This window comes from Salmo salar, chromosome 08 (assembly GCF_965601325.2).
Source record: "Salmo salar chromosome 08, fSalSal1, whole genome shotgun sequence".
Lineage (NCBI taxonomy): Eukaryota > Metazoa > Chordata > Actinopteri > Salmoniformes > Salmonidae > Salmo > Salmo salar.
The window spans coordinates 16,063,649-16,084,475 of NC_138298.1; the positions used below are offsets into that span (position 1 = coordinate 16,063,649).

At 42.4% G+C, this 20,827-nt stretch overlaps 1 protein-coding gene across 1 annotated transcript; it reads right to left on the reverse strand.

Annotated features, from left to right (window-relative positions):
* Positions 1-8,375: 8,375 nt before the first annotated feature.
* Positions 8,376-20,166, reverse strand: LOC106610102 (uncharacterized). The gene is made up of 3 exons (XM_014209271.3): positions 19,702-20,166; positions 11,070-11,200; positions 8,376-10,712 (listed from the first exon to the last, which is right to left on the reverse strand). Exons 1-3 carry the CDS (start codon positions 19,955-19,957, stop codon positions 9,543-9,545), a joined length of 1,557 nt encoding a protein of 518 aa, XP_014064746.3. The 5' UTR covers positions 19,958-20,166; the 3' UTR covers positions 8,376-9,542.
* Positions 20,167-20,827: the final 661 nt, after the last annotated feature.

The window sequence follows — 20,827 nt, forward strand, 5'->3', positions numbered from 1 at the left end:
CTATTGCAACCTCTTTGCAATAAGGAATCGAGACCAATAGCTCAAGAGAAGTTTCAAGTGTTTAATACCAAGGATACAGTCTGCTGAGTGCATACATTTAGAAAGTTCACAACACACTTTATACTCTTCCATTGTAGGCGTCACCTCCCCAGCTATACATTTTGTGACCCCAATAAGTTTCCCTCCTTTCCCCTGTGGAATGTCCATGGTCCTCTCTTGTTTAGCTAGATCAGAATCACACCCCCTTCTGTTCTGGCCTGACCCTTCTCTCTGATCCTAGGCAATTTCCTCTTATCTGATAAGGTCAACCTTTCTAAATTAATATATACACAGTTTCATGTCCTATATGCCATTAATAGTCACAGTAATCATTCACTAAACAGGATACAAACAAACTACAGTTTTAACTTGAAACATGTTATATTTTAACAGAATACAGATGAATATAAAAGATGCATTGAAGTAAAAAGCAAAGGACTGAACTATGCATTAGTGCCTTCAGAAAGTATTCACACCCTTTGACTTTTTCCACTGAGATTTTTGTGGTCACAGGCCTTCACACAATACACCATAATGTCAAAGTGGAATTATGTTTTTTTGTATTATTTTTTTTACAAATGAAATGTCTTGAGTCAATACAGTTGAAGTCGGAAGTTTACATTCACCTTAGCCAAATACATTTAAACTCAGTTTTTCACAATTCCTGACATTTAATCCTAGTAGAAATTCCCTGTCTTAGGTAATGTTAGGATCACCACTTTATTTTAAGAATGTGAAATGTCAGAATAATAGTAGCGACAATGATTTATTTCTTTCATCACATTGCCTGTGGGTCAGAAGTTTGCATACACTCAATTAGTATTTGGTAGCATTGCCTTTAAATTGTTTAACTTGGGTCAAAACGTTTCGGATAGCCTTCCACAAGCTTACCACAATAAGTTGGATGAATTTTGGCTCATTCCTCCTGACTGAGCCAGTGTAACTGAGTCAGGTTTGTAGGCCTCCTTGCTCGCGCACGCTTTTTCAGTTCTGCTCACAAATTTTCTATAGGATTGAGGTCAGGGCTTTGTGATGGCCACTCCAATACCTTGACTTTGTTGTCCTTAAGCCATTTTGCCACAACTTTGGAAGTATGCTTGGGGTCATTGTTCATTTGGAAGAGCCATTTGCGACCAAGCTTTAACTTCCTGACTTATGTCTTGAGATGTTGCTTCAATATATCCACATAATTTTCCTTTCTCATGGTGCCATCTATTTTGTGAAGTGCACCAGTCTCTCCTGCAGCAAAGCACCCCCACAACATGATGCTGTCAACCCCATGCTTCACGGTTGGGATGGTGTTCTTCGGCTTGGAAGCCTCACCCTTTTTCCTCCAAACATAACGATGGTCATTATGGCCAAACAGTTCTATTTTTGTTTCATCAGACCAGAGGACATTTCTCCAAAAAGTATGATCTTTGTCCCCATGTGCAGTTGCAAACCGTAGTCTGGCTTTTTTATGGCGGTTTTGGAGCAGTGGCTTCTTCCTTGCTGAGCGTATGTCGATATAGGACTTGTTTTACTGTAGATATAGATACTTTTGTACCTGTTTCCTCCAGCATCTTCACAATGTCCTTTGCTGTTGTTCTGGGATTAATTTGCACTTTTTGCACCAAAGTACCTTCATCTCTAGGAGACCAGAGCGGTATGACGGCTGCGTGGTCCCATGGTGTTTATACTTGCGCACTATTGCTTGTACAGATGAACGTGGTACCTTCAGGCGTTTGGAAATTGCTCCCAAGGATGAACCAGACTTGTGGAGGTCTACAATTTTATTTCTGAGGTCTTGGCTGATTTCTTTTCATTTTCACATGATGTCAAGCAAAGAGGCACTGAGTTTGAAGGTAGGCCTTGAAATACATCCACAGGTACAACTCCAATTGACTCAAATTATGTCAATTAGCCCATCAGAAGCTTCTAAAGCCATGACATAATTTTCTGGATTTTTCCAAACATTTTAAAGGCACAGTCAACTTAGTGTATGTAAACTTCTGACCCACTGGAATTGTGATACAGTGAGTTATAAGTGAAATAATCTGTCTGTAAACAATTGTGGGAAAAATGACTTGTCATGCACAAAGGAGATGTCCTAACCGACTTGCCAAAACTATAGTTTGTTAACAAGAAATTTGTGGAGGGGTTGAAAAACGAGTTTTAATGATTCCAACCTAAAGTGTATGTAAACTTCCGACTTCAACTGTAAATCTCTTGACACATTGATGAAAATAGTATTGGCCTCTGAATCTTCAAGCTGCATACTGGACCCTATAACAACTAAACTACTGAAAGAGCTGCTTCCTGTGCTTGGCCCTCCTATGTTGAACATAATAAACGGCTCCCTATCCACCGGATGTGTACCAAACTCACTAAAAGTGGCAGTAATAAAGCCTCTATTGAAAAAGCCAAACCTTGACCCAGAAAATATAAAAAACGAAATTGGTCTATATCGAATCTCCCATTTCTCTCAAACATTTTAGAAAAAGCTGTTGCACAGCAACTCCCTGCCTTCTTGAAGACAAACAATGTATACAAAACGCTTCAGTCTGGTTTTAGACGCCATCATAGCACTGAGACTGCACTCGTGAAGGTGGTAAATTACCTTTTAATGGCGTCAGACCAAGGCTCTGCATCTGTCCTCGTGCTCCTAGACCTTAGTGCTGCTTTTGATACCATCGATCACCACATTCTTTTGGAGAGATTGGAAACCCTAATAGGTCTACACAAGTTCTAGCCTGGTTTAGATCTAATCTGTCGGAAAGATAACAGTTTGTCTCTGTGGATGGTTTGTCTTCTGACAAATCAACTGTACATTTCAGTGTTCCTCAAGGTTCTGTTTTAGGACCACTGTTGTTTTCACTATATATTTTACCTCTTGGTGATGTCATTCAGAAACATAATGTTAATATTCACTGCTATGCGGACGATACACAGCTGTACATTTCGATGAAACAGGGTGAAGCCCCAAAATTGCCCTCCCTGGAAGCCTGTGTTTCAGACATAAGGAAGTGGATGGGGGCAAATGTTTTACTTTTAAACTCAGACAAAACAGAGATGCTAGTTCTAGGTCCCAAGAAACAAAGATATCTTCTGTTGGATCTGACAATTAATCTTGATGGTTGTACAGTCATCTCAAATAAAACTGTGAAGGACCTCGGCGTTACTCTGGACCCTGAGCTCTCTTTTGACAAACATATCAAGAATATTTCAAGGACAGCTTTTTTCCATAGTCGTAACATTGAAAAAATCAGAAACCTTCTGTCCAAAAATGATGCAGAAATATGTATCCATGATTTTGTCACTTTTAGATTAGACTACTGCAATGGTCTACTTCCAGCTACCCGGATAAAGCACTAACTAAACTTCTGTTAGTGCTAAACACGGCTGCTAGAATCTTGAACCAAAAAATTTGATCATATTACTCCAGTGCTAGCCTCACTATACTGGATTCCTGTTAAGGCTAGGACTGTTAGTTAACCTACAAAGCATTACATGAGCTTGCTCATACCGATCTTTCCGATTTGGTCCTGCCGTACATACATACACGTACGCTACGGTCACAAGACGCAGGCCTCTTTACTGTCACTAGAATTTCTAAGCAAACAGCTGGAGGCAGGGCTTTCTCCTATAGAGCTCTATTTTTATGGAATGGTCTGCCTATCCATGTGAGAGAAGCAGACTCAGTCTCGACCTTTTAAGTCTTTATTGAAGACTCATCTCTTCAGTAGGTCCTATGATTGAGTGTAGTCTGGCCCAGGACTGTGAAGGTTAACGGAAAGGCACTGGAGCGACGAACCGCCCTTGCTGTCTCTGCCTGGCTGGTTCCCCTCACTCCACTGGGATTCTCTGCCTCTAACCCTATTATGGGGGCTGAGTCACTGGCTTACTGGTGCTCTTCCATGCCGTCCCTAGGAGGGGTGCGTCATTTGAGTGGGTTGAGTCACTGACGTGATCTTCCTGTCCGGGTTGGCGCCGTGGGGGAGATCTTCATAGGCTATACTTGGCCTTGTCTCAGGGTAGTAGGTTGGTGGTTGAAGATATCCTTCTAGCGGTGTGGAGGCTGTGCCTTGGCAAAGTGTATGGGGTTATATCCTGCCTGTTTGGCCCTGTACGGGGGTATCGTTGGACAGGGCCACAGTGTCTCCCGACCCATCCTGTCTCAGCCTCCAATATTTATTCTGCAATAGTTTGTGTGTCGGTGGGCTAGGGTCAGTCTGTTATATCTGTAGTATTTCTCCTGTCTTACCCAGTGTCCTGTGTGAATTTAAATATGCTCCCTCTATTCTTTCGCTCTTCTCTCGGAGGACCTGAGCTCTAGGACCATGCCTCATGACTACCTGGCCTGATGACTCCTTGCTGTCCCCAGTCCACCTGGTCATGCTGCTGCTCCAGTTTCAACTGTTCTGCCTGCGGATATGGAACCCTGACCTGTTCACCAGATGTGCTACCTTGTCCCGGACCTGCTGTTTTGGACTCTCTACCGCACCTGCTGTCTCTAACTCTGAATGATCGGCTATTAAAAGCCAACTGACATTTTCTCCTGACCTGTTGCACCCTCTACAACCACTGTGATTATTATTATCTGACCCTGCTGGTTATCTATGAACGTTTGAACATCATCTTGGCCATGTTCTGTTATAATCTCCACTCGGCACAGCCAGAAGAAGACTGACCCCAGAGCCTGTTTCCTCTCTAGGTTTCTTCCTAAGATCCGGCCTTTCTAGGGAGTTTTTCCTAGCCACCGTGCTTCTAGATATGCATTGCTTGCTGTTTGAGGTTTTAGGCTGGGTTTCTGTACAGCACTTTGTTACATTGGCTGATGTAAAAAGGGCTTAATAAATACATTTGACTGATTTAACATGTGAAGTGTTGTTCAAATGTTTCATGAGCTGAAATAAAAGTTACCAGAAATGTTCCATAAAAAAAAGCTGATTTCTCTCAAATGTGCACAAATTTGTTTACATCCCTGTTAGTGAGCATTTCTTCTTTGCCAAGATAATCCATCCAGCTGTCAGGTATTGCATATCAAGAAGCTGAATAAACAGCATGATCTATTACACAGATGCACATTGTTCTGGGGACAATAAAAGACCACTAAAATGTGCAGTTTTCTCAAACAACACAATGCCACAGATGTTTCAAGTTGAGGGAGCGTGCAATTGGCATGCTGACTGCAGGAATTTCCACCAGAACTGTTGCCAGAGAATTAAATGTTAATTTCTCTACCCACGTGTATGGCGTCATATGTGCGAGCGGTTTACTGATGTCAACATTGTGAACCGAGTGCCCCATGGTGGCGGTGGGGTTATGGTATGGGCAGGCATAAGGTACAGACCACGAACACAGTTACATTTTATTAATGGCAATTTGAATGCACAGAGATACCGTGACGAGATCCTGAGGTCCATTATGAGGCCCATTTTTTATTTTTATGTATTTGATCAACAGATGCCTATCTGTATTCCCAGTCATATGAAATCCGTTGATTAGTGCGTAATGAATTTATTTCGATTGACTGATTTCTTTATATGAACTGTAACTCAGAAACATTTTTGAAATTGTTGCATGTTGCATTTATATTTTTGTTCAGTATATTTACCAAGAGTTATCATCCATAATTGTCATAGCCATTTATTTACCACCACAAACAGATACTGGTGTATAGGGCCATAAGCAAACAAGAAAAGGCTCACCCAGACACCGTCCAATCAATAGTAGAGCTATAGCCTACATTAATTCACATCAGATAGTGTCCTTCTTATGCTATAACCTACTAATGCATATGGAACTTCGCATGGTACACCTGAATTTATGATGATTAACTGTAGCCTCGGCTTCCAGTGCGGTGAGGTTAAAGCCTAGTGGAGCTTACCCAGAGTAATTACGCCCTCTCCTGGCGAGAACACATTAGTGTAGGCTATATTCTTATGTAGGCTACACTTACATGAAGGCCTACAACAGCGGTGGGCAATTCCAGTCCTCGAGGGCCTGATTGGTGTCACAGTTTTGCCCCAGCCCCAGCTAACACACCTGACTCCAATAATCACCTAATCATGATCTTCAGTTTAGAATGCAATTTGATTAATCAGCTGTGTTTGCGAGGGATGGAGAAAAAGTGTGACACCAATCAGGCCCTCGAGGACTGGAGTTGCCCACAACATTTTATAGGCTATGCATTATTATAGTCATCCACTTAGTCACATGTGTTTTGAATCGAGCATCAAGGACCAGCAGTAAACTGTTTTTTTCCTAACAAAAAATATTGTTGCGGGAGGGGCTCATGGTTAAAGTGCACTATAGATTTCAGGTCAACCGCTTTAGCAGTGTGTGCTGCCTAGAAGTGATGGTGATAATGGTAGCCTACATGATTGCTATTTGACAAATCCACAAGGTTCTTCTGTTTTTTTCTTATGATGTAAGATAAACCAACCTTATTTTTATTTGTTCCATAAAAGCACATGGATGTGTGTGAAACAGAAACGTGGGAATTTGTCATATATAAAAACATTTGAAAATGTTTAACAGTAGTAACTAGTCGTCTAGTCAAGGATGCATCAATGCAATATTGGCACAGAACATTTTGTTACAGACCAACGAAACAAAAACAAACCTTGAATTTGTAGGTTTATAATATCCTTTTAGTGGCCAAGGTTGACCTATTTTAAGAAATAATATTGGTTGGGGGATATAAGGGAAGATCTTTAAAGATCTTATTAAGAATTTGTTACGGGATATAATTACTGCCACCTGGTGAGGAAAGCATAGGGCTAATGTGTGCCATGTTATCTGATGGGACCAGGGCTGCATTCACTACGTTTTTACATTCTGGAACGTACAGTTGAACGGAAACTATGCTGTACTGAACGACCAGTTAAAAAACGGGGAAGGGTTGGGTAACGCCGTCAGCATGGCCACTGCCCTTTAAATAAGTCACTCATTGCTTCAAGCCACACCCACCAAAGTCTGTTAAAGAACGTACAAGAATGTTTTTGGGAAACGTGTCGTTCAGTACTAACCTTTCCGCAACGTTCAAGCGAACTGAACGCACCTCAGCTACAATTCAGCGTTCTGTTACGTGCAAGTACATCAATGGTTTTAATTGGCTGATACGTATTTTGAGCAAGAGAAAATTAATTATGTTCGCAAGTATGCGTGTTACCTATCCCCACTACATTTGAGTCCTATACTGTAGTTACAGAATGACTTCATTGTTGTTAAACCCATCATGGTGGACATAAATATGTGGGTAAAAAAATAAGTCCGCAATGATAAGTTAAAAGTCAGACAAACAATGGAAGAGGCAAGTGGAAGAGGGAAAAAGTAAGGAACTTATCTGTCAGCCCTGCATTAAAGACCAAAATTGGTTAAAGAAAATTGTGATATAAAAATATATACCAGTTTCATTTAAGGACCAAAAAATTGACAGCTGTGCCATATAAATGGCAAAATAGTTGGGGAGAGATTTTCGATGTACCGATTCCATGGCACATGGTTTATGAATTGACATGCAAAACTAGCCTATTCAAATTTTGAATTTTGCAATTTAAATTATACAAAATTATTGCAACCAATATAAATTTATATGGGGAATACAACCTTCCCAGCTCTGCAGATTCTGCTGTGAGGAGGCAGTCATTAGATCATTTATTCTGGTACTGTCCATATGTAGCCCATTTTTGGTCACAGGTCCAGGAATGGCTGAAGAATGGGAGGGGTTGAATGGAGCTGAAGGGTGGAACTAATAAGATAACAAATGTAAAACATACGGGGTCTGTAAAATGTATATAGGTTGAGAACTTTTGTGAAATAGCACAGTTACAAATATATGGCAAATAGAAATCAAACTGGATGGACATCAGAAATAGAGGAAGGCCAGGACTAAAAAACAAACAAAATATAACTATTGTAAAAATAGATTATGTCTGTAAAATGTATATAGTATGTATAAGCTGGAAGTAGAAGCATATGTGTTATTGTTTATTAGTTTTCTCCAATTAGGGGTGGTAGGGTTAGCAGGGAATAATAAAGGAAAATATATTTTTAAAGTGTGTGTGTGTGTATACATTTTCCCCAAAATATGGGGGATTGGAAATTATGCAGACAATTACATTGATGTAAGCGTCAATCTATCCGCAATATTAAAGCCAAAAACACAATAAAAAAATAAGTCAGACAAACATGATTAAACTATTTTGATGTGTACAGTAGGTGTTTGGTAGTGTTTGGATATGTGTAGATATATTTATTAAGTGTAAATTGGTTATAAAGTGCTGTTGGGTGGATGCAGAATAGGGTAAGATCAGATGTGATGTATACGAAAGAGAATCTCAACAAAAGTCTTAGACTAAAAAGTCCCATTTTGTGTTTATTAAACATAAACAAGTTAATACACCATATGAAAACCACACACACACACACACACACACACGTCTCAACTACAGAGCTGCATGAACCTGATGAACTTCATTCATTTTCACATTAAAATAATATCTTGGGAAAAATATTAAGTTGTTCAATGGAAGTAATGAAAGATGCATTTGTAAACATCATATAGCCTACACAGTACAAACAATATGTTAACTACTTTTTAGGTGTATACATGTCTTATACAGTGAGTGTACAAAACATTAGAAACACCTTCTGTTCTCTCTAGACTTGGTACCGAAGCACCAAGTCTAGGTCCAAAAGGCTTCTTACCAGCTTCTAACCCCAAGTCACAAGACTCCTGACTCTGTACCGGTACCTCCTGTATATAGCCTCGCTACTGTTATTTTACTGCTTAACACTTACTTTTCTTAAAACTGCATTGTTGGTTAAGGGCTTGTGAGTAAGCATTTCACTGTAAGGTCTACCTGTTGTATTCGGCGCATGTGACAAATACAATTTGATTTGACCTTCCTAATATGGAGTTGCACCTCCTTTGGCCCTCAGAACAGCCTCAATTCGTTGGGGCATGGATGGACTCTACAAGGTGTCAAAAGCTTTCACCAGGGATGCTGGCCCATACTGACTCGAAGGCTTCCCACAGTTATGTCAAGTTGGCTGGATGCCATTTCGGTGGTGGACCATTCTTAAAACACACGGGAAACTGTTGGACATTGCAGTTCTTGACAAGCTGGTGCGCCTGGCACCTACTAACATACCCTCCCCGTTCAAAGGCACTTCAGTATTTTGTGTTGCCCAGTCACCCTCTGAATGGCACACATACACAATCCATGTCTCAAGGCTTAACAATCCTTCTTTAACCCGTCTCCTTCCCTTCATCTACACTGATTGAAGTGAATTTAACAGGTGACATCAATAAGGGATCATAGCTTTCACCTGGTCAGTCTATGTCATGGAAAGAGCGGGTGTTTCTAATGTTTTATACACTCAGTGTATATTCCACAATGTCTGGGCCTTGCACTTCCAACACTCTTAGTTGTTGCAGAAATTGAAAATCTACCTTTAATGCAGGCTTTGATCTAAACGCCAGAAGCTATCAAATGGAATGGTTACTTTCTATGTTATAGAGTGGAATGGGTTTTCTCCTGATGTATTCTGAGGTAGCTCCTCTCCGAGAACCTCTTCCCGCAGTGCGTACAGGCGAACGGCCTCTCTCCCGTGTGGACCTTCAGGTGCCTCTTCAGTTTGTCCTGGCGGGAGAACCTCTTCTCGCACTGGGGGCAGCTGTAAGGTTTCTCCCCTGTGTGGACCCTCTGGTGCCGCTTCAGGGTGCCAGCCTCGGTGAAGCGCATGTGGCACTGGGTGCAGCTGAATGGTTTCTCCCCTGTGTGGACCCTCTGGTGGATCTCCACCTTCTGGGGGCAGCTGAAGCCTTTGTTACAGAACATGCAGAGGAACCGTTTCTCTTTACTATTGCCTGATGTTGCTCCCCCTCCCCGAGCCTGGGCTTTAGCCCTGTTGTTTGAGTTCAATCCCTGATCGAAAAAGACATGGCTGTGTGAATCTGAAGATCCCATCGACGTGGACACAGAGTCTCGATCTCTGAGCGTGTGTAAAGGGGAGTGGGTCGCAACATTTGGATTTGTCTCTAAGCTTTCCCTGTAGTCTAAAAAATCTCTGCCCTGCGAGTGTCCTTCTCCTAGGTGATTATCTGCATTCCATGTAGAAGGAACGTCGCCCTCCAATTTCACAGTCACTTCATTTATGACAAGCCCCTCCCCTTTCTTATCCAAGTACCCTTCAGAGTATACACTACTACTGTACTGATTCCAGTCCCCTATAGACAGATCAGTCTGTGTCTCTAAATCCAGGGGCATGTTGCCAGAGTCCTTCTCTGTAGTGTAAGAACAAGCAGGATCATCACCACCAGTGTCTAACGCGTCACCATCTCCATCCCCACGGGAATTAACCGTCCTCTGGCTCTGGTGAAATACCGGTAAATAGTCTGAGCCGGGGGCAGGAGGACAGCCCAGTCTCCCTAGACCTGGGTCTGATATTTGGTCAGGTCCTGTGTGTAAGAGACTGTGTGTTACAGTTAACGTCTTGGTGTCCGTCTTTGACTTGAGGACGGCGTTCAGCGTTCCATTGACCTCCGTGATGCTGCGTCGGGTCCTGGGCTGCGCTGCGGCGGTGGTAGGGTCCTCGACTCCAGTCTGGATGTTTCTGCTGTGCCGTGGGTCCTCGTCTCCTTCAGACCTCTCTAGCTTGAACCCAGGACCTGCATCTGCAGACTGACAAGAAGAGGGGAGGTTATTTCCGGTACATGCGTAGAATTGGATAAGTCTCACAAGCTCCCTTATGGCAAATGTACATGTGAATGGCTGAAGGGTGCCTTTCCGAAATAAATGGGCCACATTTGATTTACAAAGTAACTGTAATTTGTAATGCAACACTATTACACTAAGCCAGGGCTCTCCAACCATGTCCCTGGAGAGATACCCTTCTGTAGGTTTTCACTTCAACCCCAGTTCTAAGTAACCTGACTCAGTTTATCAACCAGCTAATTATTAGAATCAGGTGCACTAGATTAGGGTTGGAGGACAGGACAGTAGCCCTCCAGGAACAGGGTTGGAGAGCCCTGCACTAACCTCTATCACAACAACATGCTGGGTTGAGGATCCACTCTCCTCATCAACAGTAATTGGTTGGTCATCATTCCATGTATTGTGTCCCGCTGGCTTCATAAAACTCCTGTGGCCTCCAGTGAGATGTCCTTCACCTGAGAGAGTGATTGGGTGAAAAGCGGTTGTTAGGTTAACTACAGTGGTATAGACATCTTTCTGTGTTTGCAAACATTGCCACACAAGGGAAATGCATGCAATTTGATTACTGAACACAAGGGAGTAATCTGAAAACACACCAAAAAAACATACATTCATGAGAAACATGTAAATGTATTTCACACTACCTTTGGATTATAATAGGATTTTAAGCCTTGTGTGAAGTCAAAAAACTATATTTGCCTGTGTTTTGCATGTACAGTACCAGTCAAAAGTTTGGACACCTACTCATTCAAGGGTTTTTCTTTATTTTTACTATTTTCTACATTGTAAAATAATAGTGAAGACATCAACTATGAAATTAACATATGCAATCATGTAGTACCTAAAAAGTGTTCAACAAATCAAAATATGTTTTATAATCCTCGAAGTCAAATCAAATTTTATTGGTCACATACACTCGCATTAACATCTGCTAACCATGTGTAATGAAATGCTTGTGCTTCTAGTTCCAACTGTGCAGTAATATCTAACAAGTAATCTAACAATTTCACAACAACTACCTTATATACACACACACACACACACACACACACACACACACGTGTAAAGGAATGAATAAGAATATGTACATATAACTACAGTGGGGGAAAAAAGTATTTGATCCCCTGCTGATTTTGTACGTTTGCCCACTGACAAAGAAATGATCAGTCTATAATTTTAATAGGTTTATTAGAACAGTGAGAGACAGAATAACAACAAAGAAATCCAGAAAACCGCATGTCAAAAATGTTATAAAATGATTTGCATTTTAATGAGGGAAATAAGTATTTGACCCCTCTGCAAAACATGACTTAGTACTTGGTGGCAAAACCCTTGTTGGAAATCACAGAGGTCAGACGTTTCTTGTAGTTGGCCACCAGGTTTGCACACATCTTGGGAGGGATTTTGTCCCACTCCTCTTTGCAGATCTTCTCCAAGTCATTAAGGTTTCGAGGCTGACATTTGGCAACTCGAACCTTCAGCTCCCTCCACAGATTTTCTATGGGATTAAGGTCTGGAGACTGGCTAGGCCACTCCAGGACCTTAATGTGCGTCTTTCTTGAGCCACTCCTTTGTTCCCTTGGCCGTGTGTTTTGGGTCACTGTCATACTGGAATACCCATCAACGACCCATTTTCAATGCCCTGGCTGAGGGAAGGAGGTTCTCACCCAAGATTTGACAGTACATGGCCCCGTCCATCGTCCCTTTGATGCGGTGAAGTTGTCCTGTCCCCTTAGCAGAAAAACACCCCCAAAGCATAATGTTTCCACCTCCATGTTTGACAGTGGAGATGGTGTTCTTGGGGTCATAGGCAGCATTCCTCCTCCAAACACAGCGAGTTGAGTTGATGTCAAAGAGCTCAATTTTGGTCTCATCTGACCACAAAATTTCACCCAGTTGTCCTCTGAATCATTCAGATGTTCATTGGAAAACTTCAGACGTACATGTATTCTTGAGCAGGGGGACCTTGCGGGCGCTGCAGGATTTCAGTCCTTCACGGCGTAGTGTGTTACCAATTGTTTTCTTGGCGACTATGGTCCCAGCTGCCTTGAGATCATTGACAAGATCCTCCCGTGTAGTTCTGGGCTGATTCCTCATCATTCTCATGATCATTGCAACTCCACGAGGTGAGATCTTGCATGGAGCCCAAGGCCGAGGGATATTGAGAGTTATTTTGTGTTTCTTCCATTTGCGAATAATCGCACCAACTGTTGTTACCTTCTCACCAAGCTGCTTGGCGAGGGTCTTGTAGCCCATTCCAGCCTTGTGTAGGTCTACAATCTTGTCCCTGACATCCTTGGAGAGCTCTTTGGTCTTGGCCATGATGGAGAGTTTGGAATCTGATTGATTGATTGCTTCTGTGGACAGGTGTCTTTTTTTTTTTTACAGGTAACAAGCTGCAGTTAGGAGCACTCCCTTTAAGAGTGTGCTCCTAATCTCAGCTCATTACCTGTATAAAAGACACCTGGGAGCCGGAAATCTTTCTGATTGAGAGGGGGTCAAATACTTATTTCCCTCATTAAAATGCAAATCAATTTATAACATTTTTGACATGCGTTTTTCTGGATATTTTTGTTGTTATTCTGTCTCTCACTGTTCATATAAACCTACCATTAAAATTATAGACTGATCCTTTCTTTGTCAGTGGGCAAACGTACAAAATCAGCAGCGGATCAAATACACCCCCCCCCCCCCACTGAATATGGATGAGCGATGGCCGTGCGGCATAGGCAAGATGCAGTAGATGGTATAGAGCACAGTATATACATATGAGATGAGTAATGTAAACATTGTTTAAAGTGACTAGTGATACATTTATTACATCCAATTTTTTATTATTAAAGTGGCTAGAGATTTGAGTCAGTATGTTGGCAGGAGCCACTCAATGTTAGTGATGGCTGTTTAACAGTCTGATGGCCTTGAGATAGAAGCTGTTTTTCAGTCTCTCGGTTCCAGCTTTGATGCACCTGTACTGACCTCGCCTTCTGGATGATAGCGTGGTGAACAGGCAGTGGCTCGGGTGGTTGTTGTATTTCATGATCTTTTTGGCCTTCCTGTGACATCAGGTGGTGTAGGTGTCCTGGAGGGCAGGTAGTTTGCCCCCAGTGATGCGTTGTGCAGACCTCACTACCCTCTGGAGAGCCTTACGGTTGTGGGCGGAGCAGTTGCCGTACCAGGCGGTGATACAGCCCGACAGGATGCTCTCGATTGTGCATCTGTAAAAGTTTGTGAGTGTTTTTGGTGACAAGCCAAATTTCTTCAGCCTCTTGAGGTTGAAGAGGCGATGTTGCGCCTTCTTCACCACGCTCTCTGTGTGGGTGGACCATTTCAGTTTGTACATGATGTGTATGTACGCCGAGGAACTTAAAACTTTCCACCTTCTCCACTGCTGTCCCGTCGATGTGGATAAGGGGGTGCTCCCTCTGCTGTTTCCCGAAGTCCACGATCATCTCCTTTGTTTTGTTGACATTGAGTGTGAGGTTATTTTCCTGACACCACACTCCGAGGGCCCTCACCTCCTCCTTGTAGGCCGTCTCGTCATTGGTAATCAAACCTACCACTGTAGTGTCGTCTGCAAACTTGATGATTGAGTTGGAGGCGTGCATAGCCATGCAGTCATGGGTGAACAGGGAGTACAGGAGAGGGCTGAGAACACACCCTTGTGGGGCCCCAGTGTTGAGGATCAGCGGGGTGGAGATGTTGTTTCCTACCCTCACCACCTGGGGGCGGCCCGTCAGAAAGTCCAGGACTCAGTTGCACATGGCGGGGGTCGAGACCCAGGGTCTCGAGCTTAATGACGAGTTTGGAGGGTACTATGGTGTTAAATGCTGAGTTGTAATCGATTAAAAGCATTCTTACATAGGTATTCCTCTTGTCCAGATGGGTTAGGGCAGTGTGCAGTGTGATTGCGATTGCGTCGTCTGTGGACCTATTGGGGCGGTAAGCAAATTGGACTGGGTCTAGGGTGTCAGGTAGGGTGGAGGTGATACGATCCTTGACTAGTCTCTCAAAGCACTTCATGATGACGAAAGTGAGTGCTACTGGGGCGATAGTCGTTTAGCTCAGTTACCTTAGCTTTCTTGGGAACAGGAACAATGGTGGCCCTCTTGAAGCATGTGGGAACAGCAGACTGGGATAGGGATTGATTGAATAAGTCTGGAAACACACCAGCCAGCTGGTCTGCGCATGCTCTGAGGACGCGGCTAGGGATGCCGTCTGGGCCGGCAGCCTCGCGAGGGTTAAAATGTTTAAATGTTTTACTCATGTTGGCCGCGGTTAAGGACAGCCCACAGGTTTTGGTAACGGGTCGTGTCAGTGGCACTGTATTGTCCTCAAAGCGAGCAAAGAAGTTGTTTAATTTGTCTGGGAGCAAGACGTCAGTGTCCGCGACGGGGCTGGTTTTCTTTTTGTAATCCGTGATTGACTGTAGACCCTGCCACATAAGTCTCGTGTTTGAGCCGTTGAATTGTGACTCTACTTTGTCTCTATACTGACGCTTAGCTTGTTTGATTGCCTTGGAGGGAATAGCTACACTGTTTGTATTCGGTCATGTTTCCGGTCGCCTTGCCATGATTAAAAGCAGTGGTTCGCGCTCAGGTTTGCTCGAATGCTGCCACCAATCCATGGTTTCTGGTTGGGGAAGGTTTCAATAGTCACCGTGGGTACAACATCACCGATGCACTTGCTAATATACTCGCTCACCGAATCAGCGTATACATCAATGTTGCTGTCTGAGGCTATCCGGAACATATCCCAGTCAACGTGATCGAAGCAATCTTGAAGAGTGGAATCCAGTTGATTGGACCAACGTTGAACAGACCTGAGCACGGGCGTTTCCTGTTTTAGTTTGTGTCTATAGGCTGGGAACAACAAAATGGAGTCGCTGTCAGATTTACCGAAAGGAGGGCGAGGGAGGGCTTTGTATGCGTCGCAGAAGTTAGAGTAGCAATGATCCAGAACACTGCCAGCCCGGGTCGTGAATTCGATATGCTGATAAAATTTAGGGTGCCTTGTTTTCAGATTAGCTTTGTTAAAATCCCCAGCTACAATAAATGCAGACTAAGGATATATGGTTTCCAGTTTACAAAGTCCAATGAAGTTCTATCTGGGCGGTTGAGGTGTCTGATTTGGAGGGGATATACACGGCTGTGATTATAATCGAAGAGAATTCTCTTGGTAGATAATGCAGTCGGCATTTGATTGTAAGGAATTCTAGGTCAGGTGAACAAAAGGGCTTGAGTTCCTGTATGTTATGATCACATCACGACTCGTTAATCATAAGGCATACGCCCTTCTTCTTACCAGAGAGAAGTTTGTTTCTGTCGGCGTGATGCGTGAAAAAAAAACGGGTGGCTGTACCAACTGATAACATATCCCGAGTGAGCCATGTTCCCGTGAAACAGAGAATGTTACAATCTCCGATTGCCTTGGTGACAGCTTTGCACACTCTTGGCATTCTCTCAACCAGCTTCATGAGATCGTCACCTGGAATGCATTTCAATTAACAGGTGTGCCTTGTTAAAAGTTCATTTGTGCAATTTCTTTCCTTCTTAATGAGTTTGCGCCAATCAGTTGTGTTGTGACAAGGTAGGGGTGGTATACAGAAGATAGCCCTATTTGGTAAAAGACCAAGTCCGTATTATGGCAAGAACAGCTCGAATAAGCAAAGTGAAACAACAGTCTATCATTAATTTAAGACATGAAGGTCAGTCAATGCGGAAAATGTCAAGAACTTTGAAAGTTTCTTCAAGTGCAGTCACAAAAACCATCAAGCGCTATGATGGACCTGGCTCTCATGAGGACCGCCACAGGAAAGGAAGACCAAGAGTTACCTCTGCTGCAGAGGATAAGTTCATTAGAGTTACCAGCCTCAGAAATTGCAGCCCAAATAAATGCTTCACAGAATTCAAGTAACAGATATATCAACATCAACTGTTCAGAGGAGACTGTGTGAATCAGGCCTTCATGGTCGAATTACTGCAAAGAAACCTCTATTAAACAAATCAAAATATATTTTATATTTGAGATTCTTCAAATAGCCACCATTTTCTTTGACAGCTTTGCACACTCTTGGCATTCTCTCAACCAGCTTCACCTGGAATGCTTTTCCAACAGTCTTGAAGGAGTTCCCACATGTGCTGAGCACTTGTTGGCTGCTTTTCCTTCACTCTACAGTCCAACTCATCCCAAACCATCTCATTTGGGTTGAGGTTGGGTGATTGTGGAGACCAGGTCATCTGATGCAGTACTCCATCACTCTCCTTCTTGGTCAAATAGCCCTTACACAGCCTGGAGGTGTGTTGGGTCATTGTCCTGTTGAAAAACAAATGATAGTCCCACTGAGCCCAAACCAGATGGGATGGAGTATCGCTGCAAAATGCTGTGGTAGCCATGCTGGTTACGTGTGCCTTGAATTCTAAATAAATCACAGACAATGTCACCAGCAAAGCACCCCCATACCATATCACCACCTCCCATGCTTTACGGTGGGAAATACACATGTGGAGATCACATGTGTATTTCATCTGTTGGAACCAAAAATCTCCAATTTGGACTCATCAGACCAAAGGACAGATTTCCACCTGTCAAATGTCCATTGCTCGTGTTTCTTGGCCTAAGCAAGTCTCTTCTGCTTATTGGTGTCCTTTAACACTTTTTTGGTTACTACATGATTCCGTATGTCATTTCATAGTTTTGACGTCGTCACTATTATTCTACAATATAGAAAATAGTAAAAATAAAGAAAAACCCTTCAATGAGTAGGTGTTCTAAAACTTTTGACCGGTAGTGTATATTTATAAGAAAAATGTGGAGCTTGCCTGTTTTGCATGTTATTTTGGCATTAATACCTGTCACATATCAGTTTGCAAACAAACGTAAAAATATATATAATTGAGCTAATAAAGCCGCATATAAACATGGTCTCTTTTTTTGCTTTCTTGAGTAAAGCAGCTCCAAAATGCAGGTGTTTCAGCTTAGCTCAGTGCTTTCTGTGGTGTTAGGGTGAGCCAGCAGAAAATAGGAGCATTGCGCCATGATTGGCTTAGTGTTCTGTCACTCATGGGGACACTACGTCATCGCCAAGTTTAAGTCTTTAGTAAGGGTAGACATCCAAAGTTTCAGCCCTTTGGGTCCTGCCATAGAGTTATATTACAAGTGCCCTTCCAAGAAGGCTCAAGATCATTGGCCACAGATAAAATTACATAAAATCACATTATATGTACAGTAGCTTTGACTTGATGTCAACATCTTACTTTCAAAGTCTTAGTTAGCAGTCATCATCATGAATCAAGTCGACAATTTACTGGCAAATCCTTTTTAATCCTTGTCATATGAAGAGAAATTATAGATAAAACGTATCGGTGCTCATCGGCCATTGGACAAAGATTACGCGACAAGTTTGAAATCGCACATTCAACAAGGAGTGGTATGGAAGGTATCAGTGGCTAACTGCAAGCATTGCAAAGCAACCACTAGCCTGCTGTTCAATGGAGTGGCTGTGTGTTTTTTCCCCGAATTCCCACCATAAATCCAAATAATGCCAGACTTTGATGACAAAATTTGCCCACAAAGGACCGCCCCGCCACCTTCTTGTTTAAGTGACATCACAAAGTGAGTGCTTAACATTCTATAATAGAATTGTGTTATTTGACGCAAGACCCAAATGGCATTCAATGTGCCTCACCCTAATCATTTGGTATATTTTCACCTCTTAATTTCACCTACTGTTCTAACTTGGTGGTGCACATGTAGCCTATAACCTGTTTTAGAGAAATGTATTCATTGAATATTGTAAGAGCTTTCATTGTCTGTTTATATGCCCCCTTTATTTATCCTACGGTTCTGACTTGGTGTACAGGGAAAACACTGTAAGAACGGCCCATGTTCTGAATTCTGTCGCTGTACATTTCAAAAGTGCTCAACAAATAGTTATGACTACGTCCGTTGTCGCTTGCTCATTGTCTTAATCAAAATTACAGATTGCCTCATCCGCTTGTCTTCCCTTATGCCATAGTTTGTACATCTCAATTGTCAGTAGAAACCACATTTGTTTAAGCAAGTTAGCCATGTTTTTTTTAAAGGCAGTAAATGAGGCTGAATGAACTGTTTCACTGCCAGACAAGGCTCGACTGATAGCCAGGTGTAGCAGTGGTAAGGTGTTGGGACAGCTTTATGTAGGCCCTAACAGTTTGTGGGCACCGTTTGTCACCGTTATAGTGCAATTCATGTATTGTTTGGTGTTGTGGCTTTGCTGGCATGCATCCCACATTTAGTTTTTTTTTGCCCCACCAAGATTTACATGGTAAAATCGCCACTGGTCTCATCACAAATCAACTGCATTACACTTTTTTTTTTTTAAACAACTTCAACCAGTAAAATGGCTCTTGGGCAAACTTTAGGCCACTGGGCTCCCGAGTGGCGCAGTGTTTGAGGCGTCACTACAGACACCCTGGTTCGATTCCAGGCTGTATCACAACCGGCCGTGATTGGGAGTCCCATAGGGCAGCGCACAATTGGGCCAGCGTCGTCCGGGTTTGGCCGTCATTGTAAATAAGAATTTGTTCTTAGCTGACTTGCCTAGTTAAATAAATAAAATACTACAGCCTATGTCAATGCGCGTTAGCATTCTAGCTAGGTAAAATAGGTATTTTACAAAGATCCCAAACAAAAATAATTAGTGTCTGTTCAAGCTATAATAAACATTGTAAGCGTATGACATCCCCAAAATATGGTGAATGTTTCTTCGAGGCAGCGACGCTAACTGCTTTAATTCTTCATCCAACAGTCTCGCTTATCTGGTTAGAATACGATAGTGTCTTTGCACAAGATAGGTAGTTAAGTAATCACGGACATTTTTCCATACTATCCGAAAACTGACCAAGACCCAATTCTTGGTAAAACATCTGAACACATGGGAAACGGGGCGACAGCACCCTCGGCCTTCTGCAACATGTACCTCTTGCCAATCCTGTTTTGTATCGTTCGAGGATCTTGACACTACTGGGACGACGCTCCCGTGCCACCTCCAGTTCCAGTAGCTGTAGTTTCCTCCGTAATCCGCTGTTTTCTTTCTGGCTTTGAGAAATTTCCAAACGAAACACTGCATAGTCGTCGTCTACGAGTTTACAGATCTCTGCCACGGCTGCATTCGCTAGCACCTCCATGACAGATGCTATTTGAGTGTGAAAACCCATTTCGTTACAGTTAGCCATTGTTAGCAGCTAGCTAAATAGCATTACCTAGATAACATACATCAACAAGTGCTTTCACCAACACGAATTAAACACGACTTGGGGTAAGTATGTGATACTGGGAAGTTAAATAAGTCATATTTTGAGTTCCCGGGTGTTAACAAAGGTCTAAATAACTAAAACGCTAAGTGACGAAATTGTTCTCGTTCACTTCCGTGTAAGGATCTTATTGGTTGGCGTCATAGCTAAAGGGTGTGGTTAAGTGAGAGATGAACGCGTGCTGTTCTTTTAGTTACGGTTACTACACATCAAATGTCCTATGATCAGTATATTTCAAACTCAGAGCAGACTTGTTTATAAAGAACAGTGTGTTAGCAAGAATATAGTAGAATAGAAGTAATTACTTTATTCCATCTACATCACCTCAGTAAGGTAAATATTCAGCTGGGCCGTATTAATTTGTATTTTATTATATGCATTACGCCGATTCTGTTGCAAAACGTTTCTTAAATGGAAGCAAATGGAACGATACGGGGAGGGACCTACATAGACTGTAAAAAGAATGGGGACATAACTGAATTTGTTCAATAGAAACTCTCGTTTTACTTGCACAACTGTTTGGACGAACGATTACATCCCTGTCCTTGTTCTTCCTAGGTTTACTGTCTCTAAAAACAGGGATTTACACAAGCCTGTTTCAAATGACAAGTGAATTACCCTCCTAAACAGACGTTAAAATGTCCTACATGGATTAAATTTGTAGAGAACAGTCAGTCTGGAATATCATGTACAGGTTCACATTTGTTTATGTTTAATATTTGCCCCCAGTCATCACAAGACCTGAAGGCTTCAGGCCATTTACTGACAACAGCTTGAAGTCAAGGACTTTTT

What these genes read in the sequence shown, in the direction of transcription:
- LOC106610102 (XM_014209271.3), bottom strand. Translation starts at nt 19,957, where the DNA reads ATGGCTAACTGTAACGAAATGGGTTTTCACACTCAAATAGCATCTGTC. An exon ending in CAAAACAGGATTGGCAAGAG is followed by an intron (nt 11,201 to 19,701) that starts GTACATGTTGCA and finishes TCACTCTCTCAG; the next exon opens with GTGAAGGACATCTCACTGGA. An exon ending in AGCATGTTGTTGTGATAGAG is followed by an intron (nt 10,713 to 11,069) that starts GTTAGTGCAGGG and finishes TCTTCTTGTCAG; the next exon opens with TCTGCAGATGCAGGTCCTGG.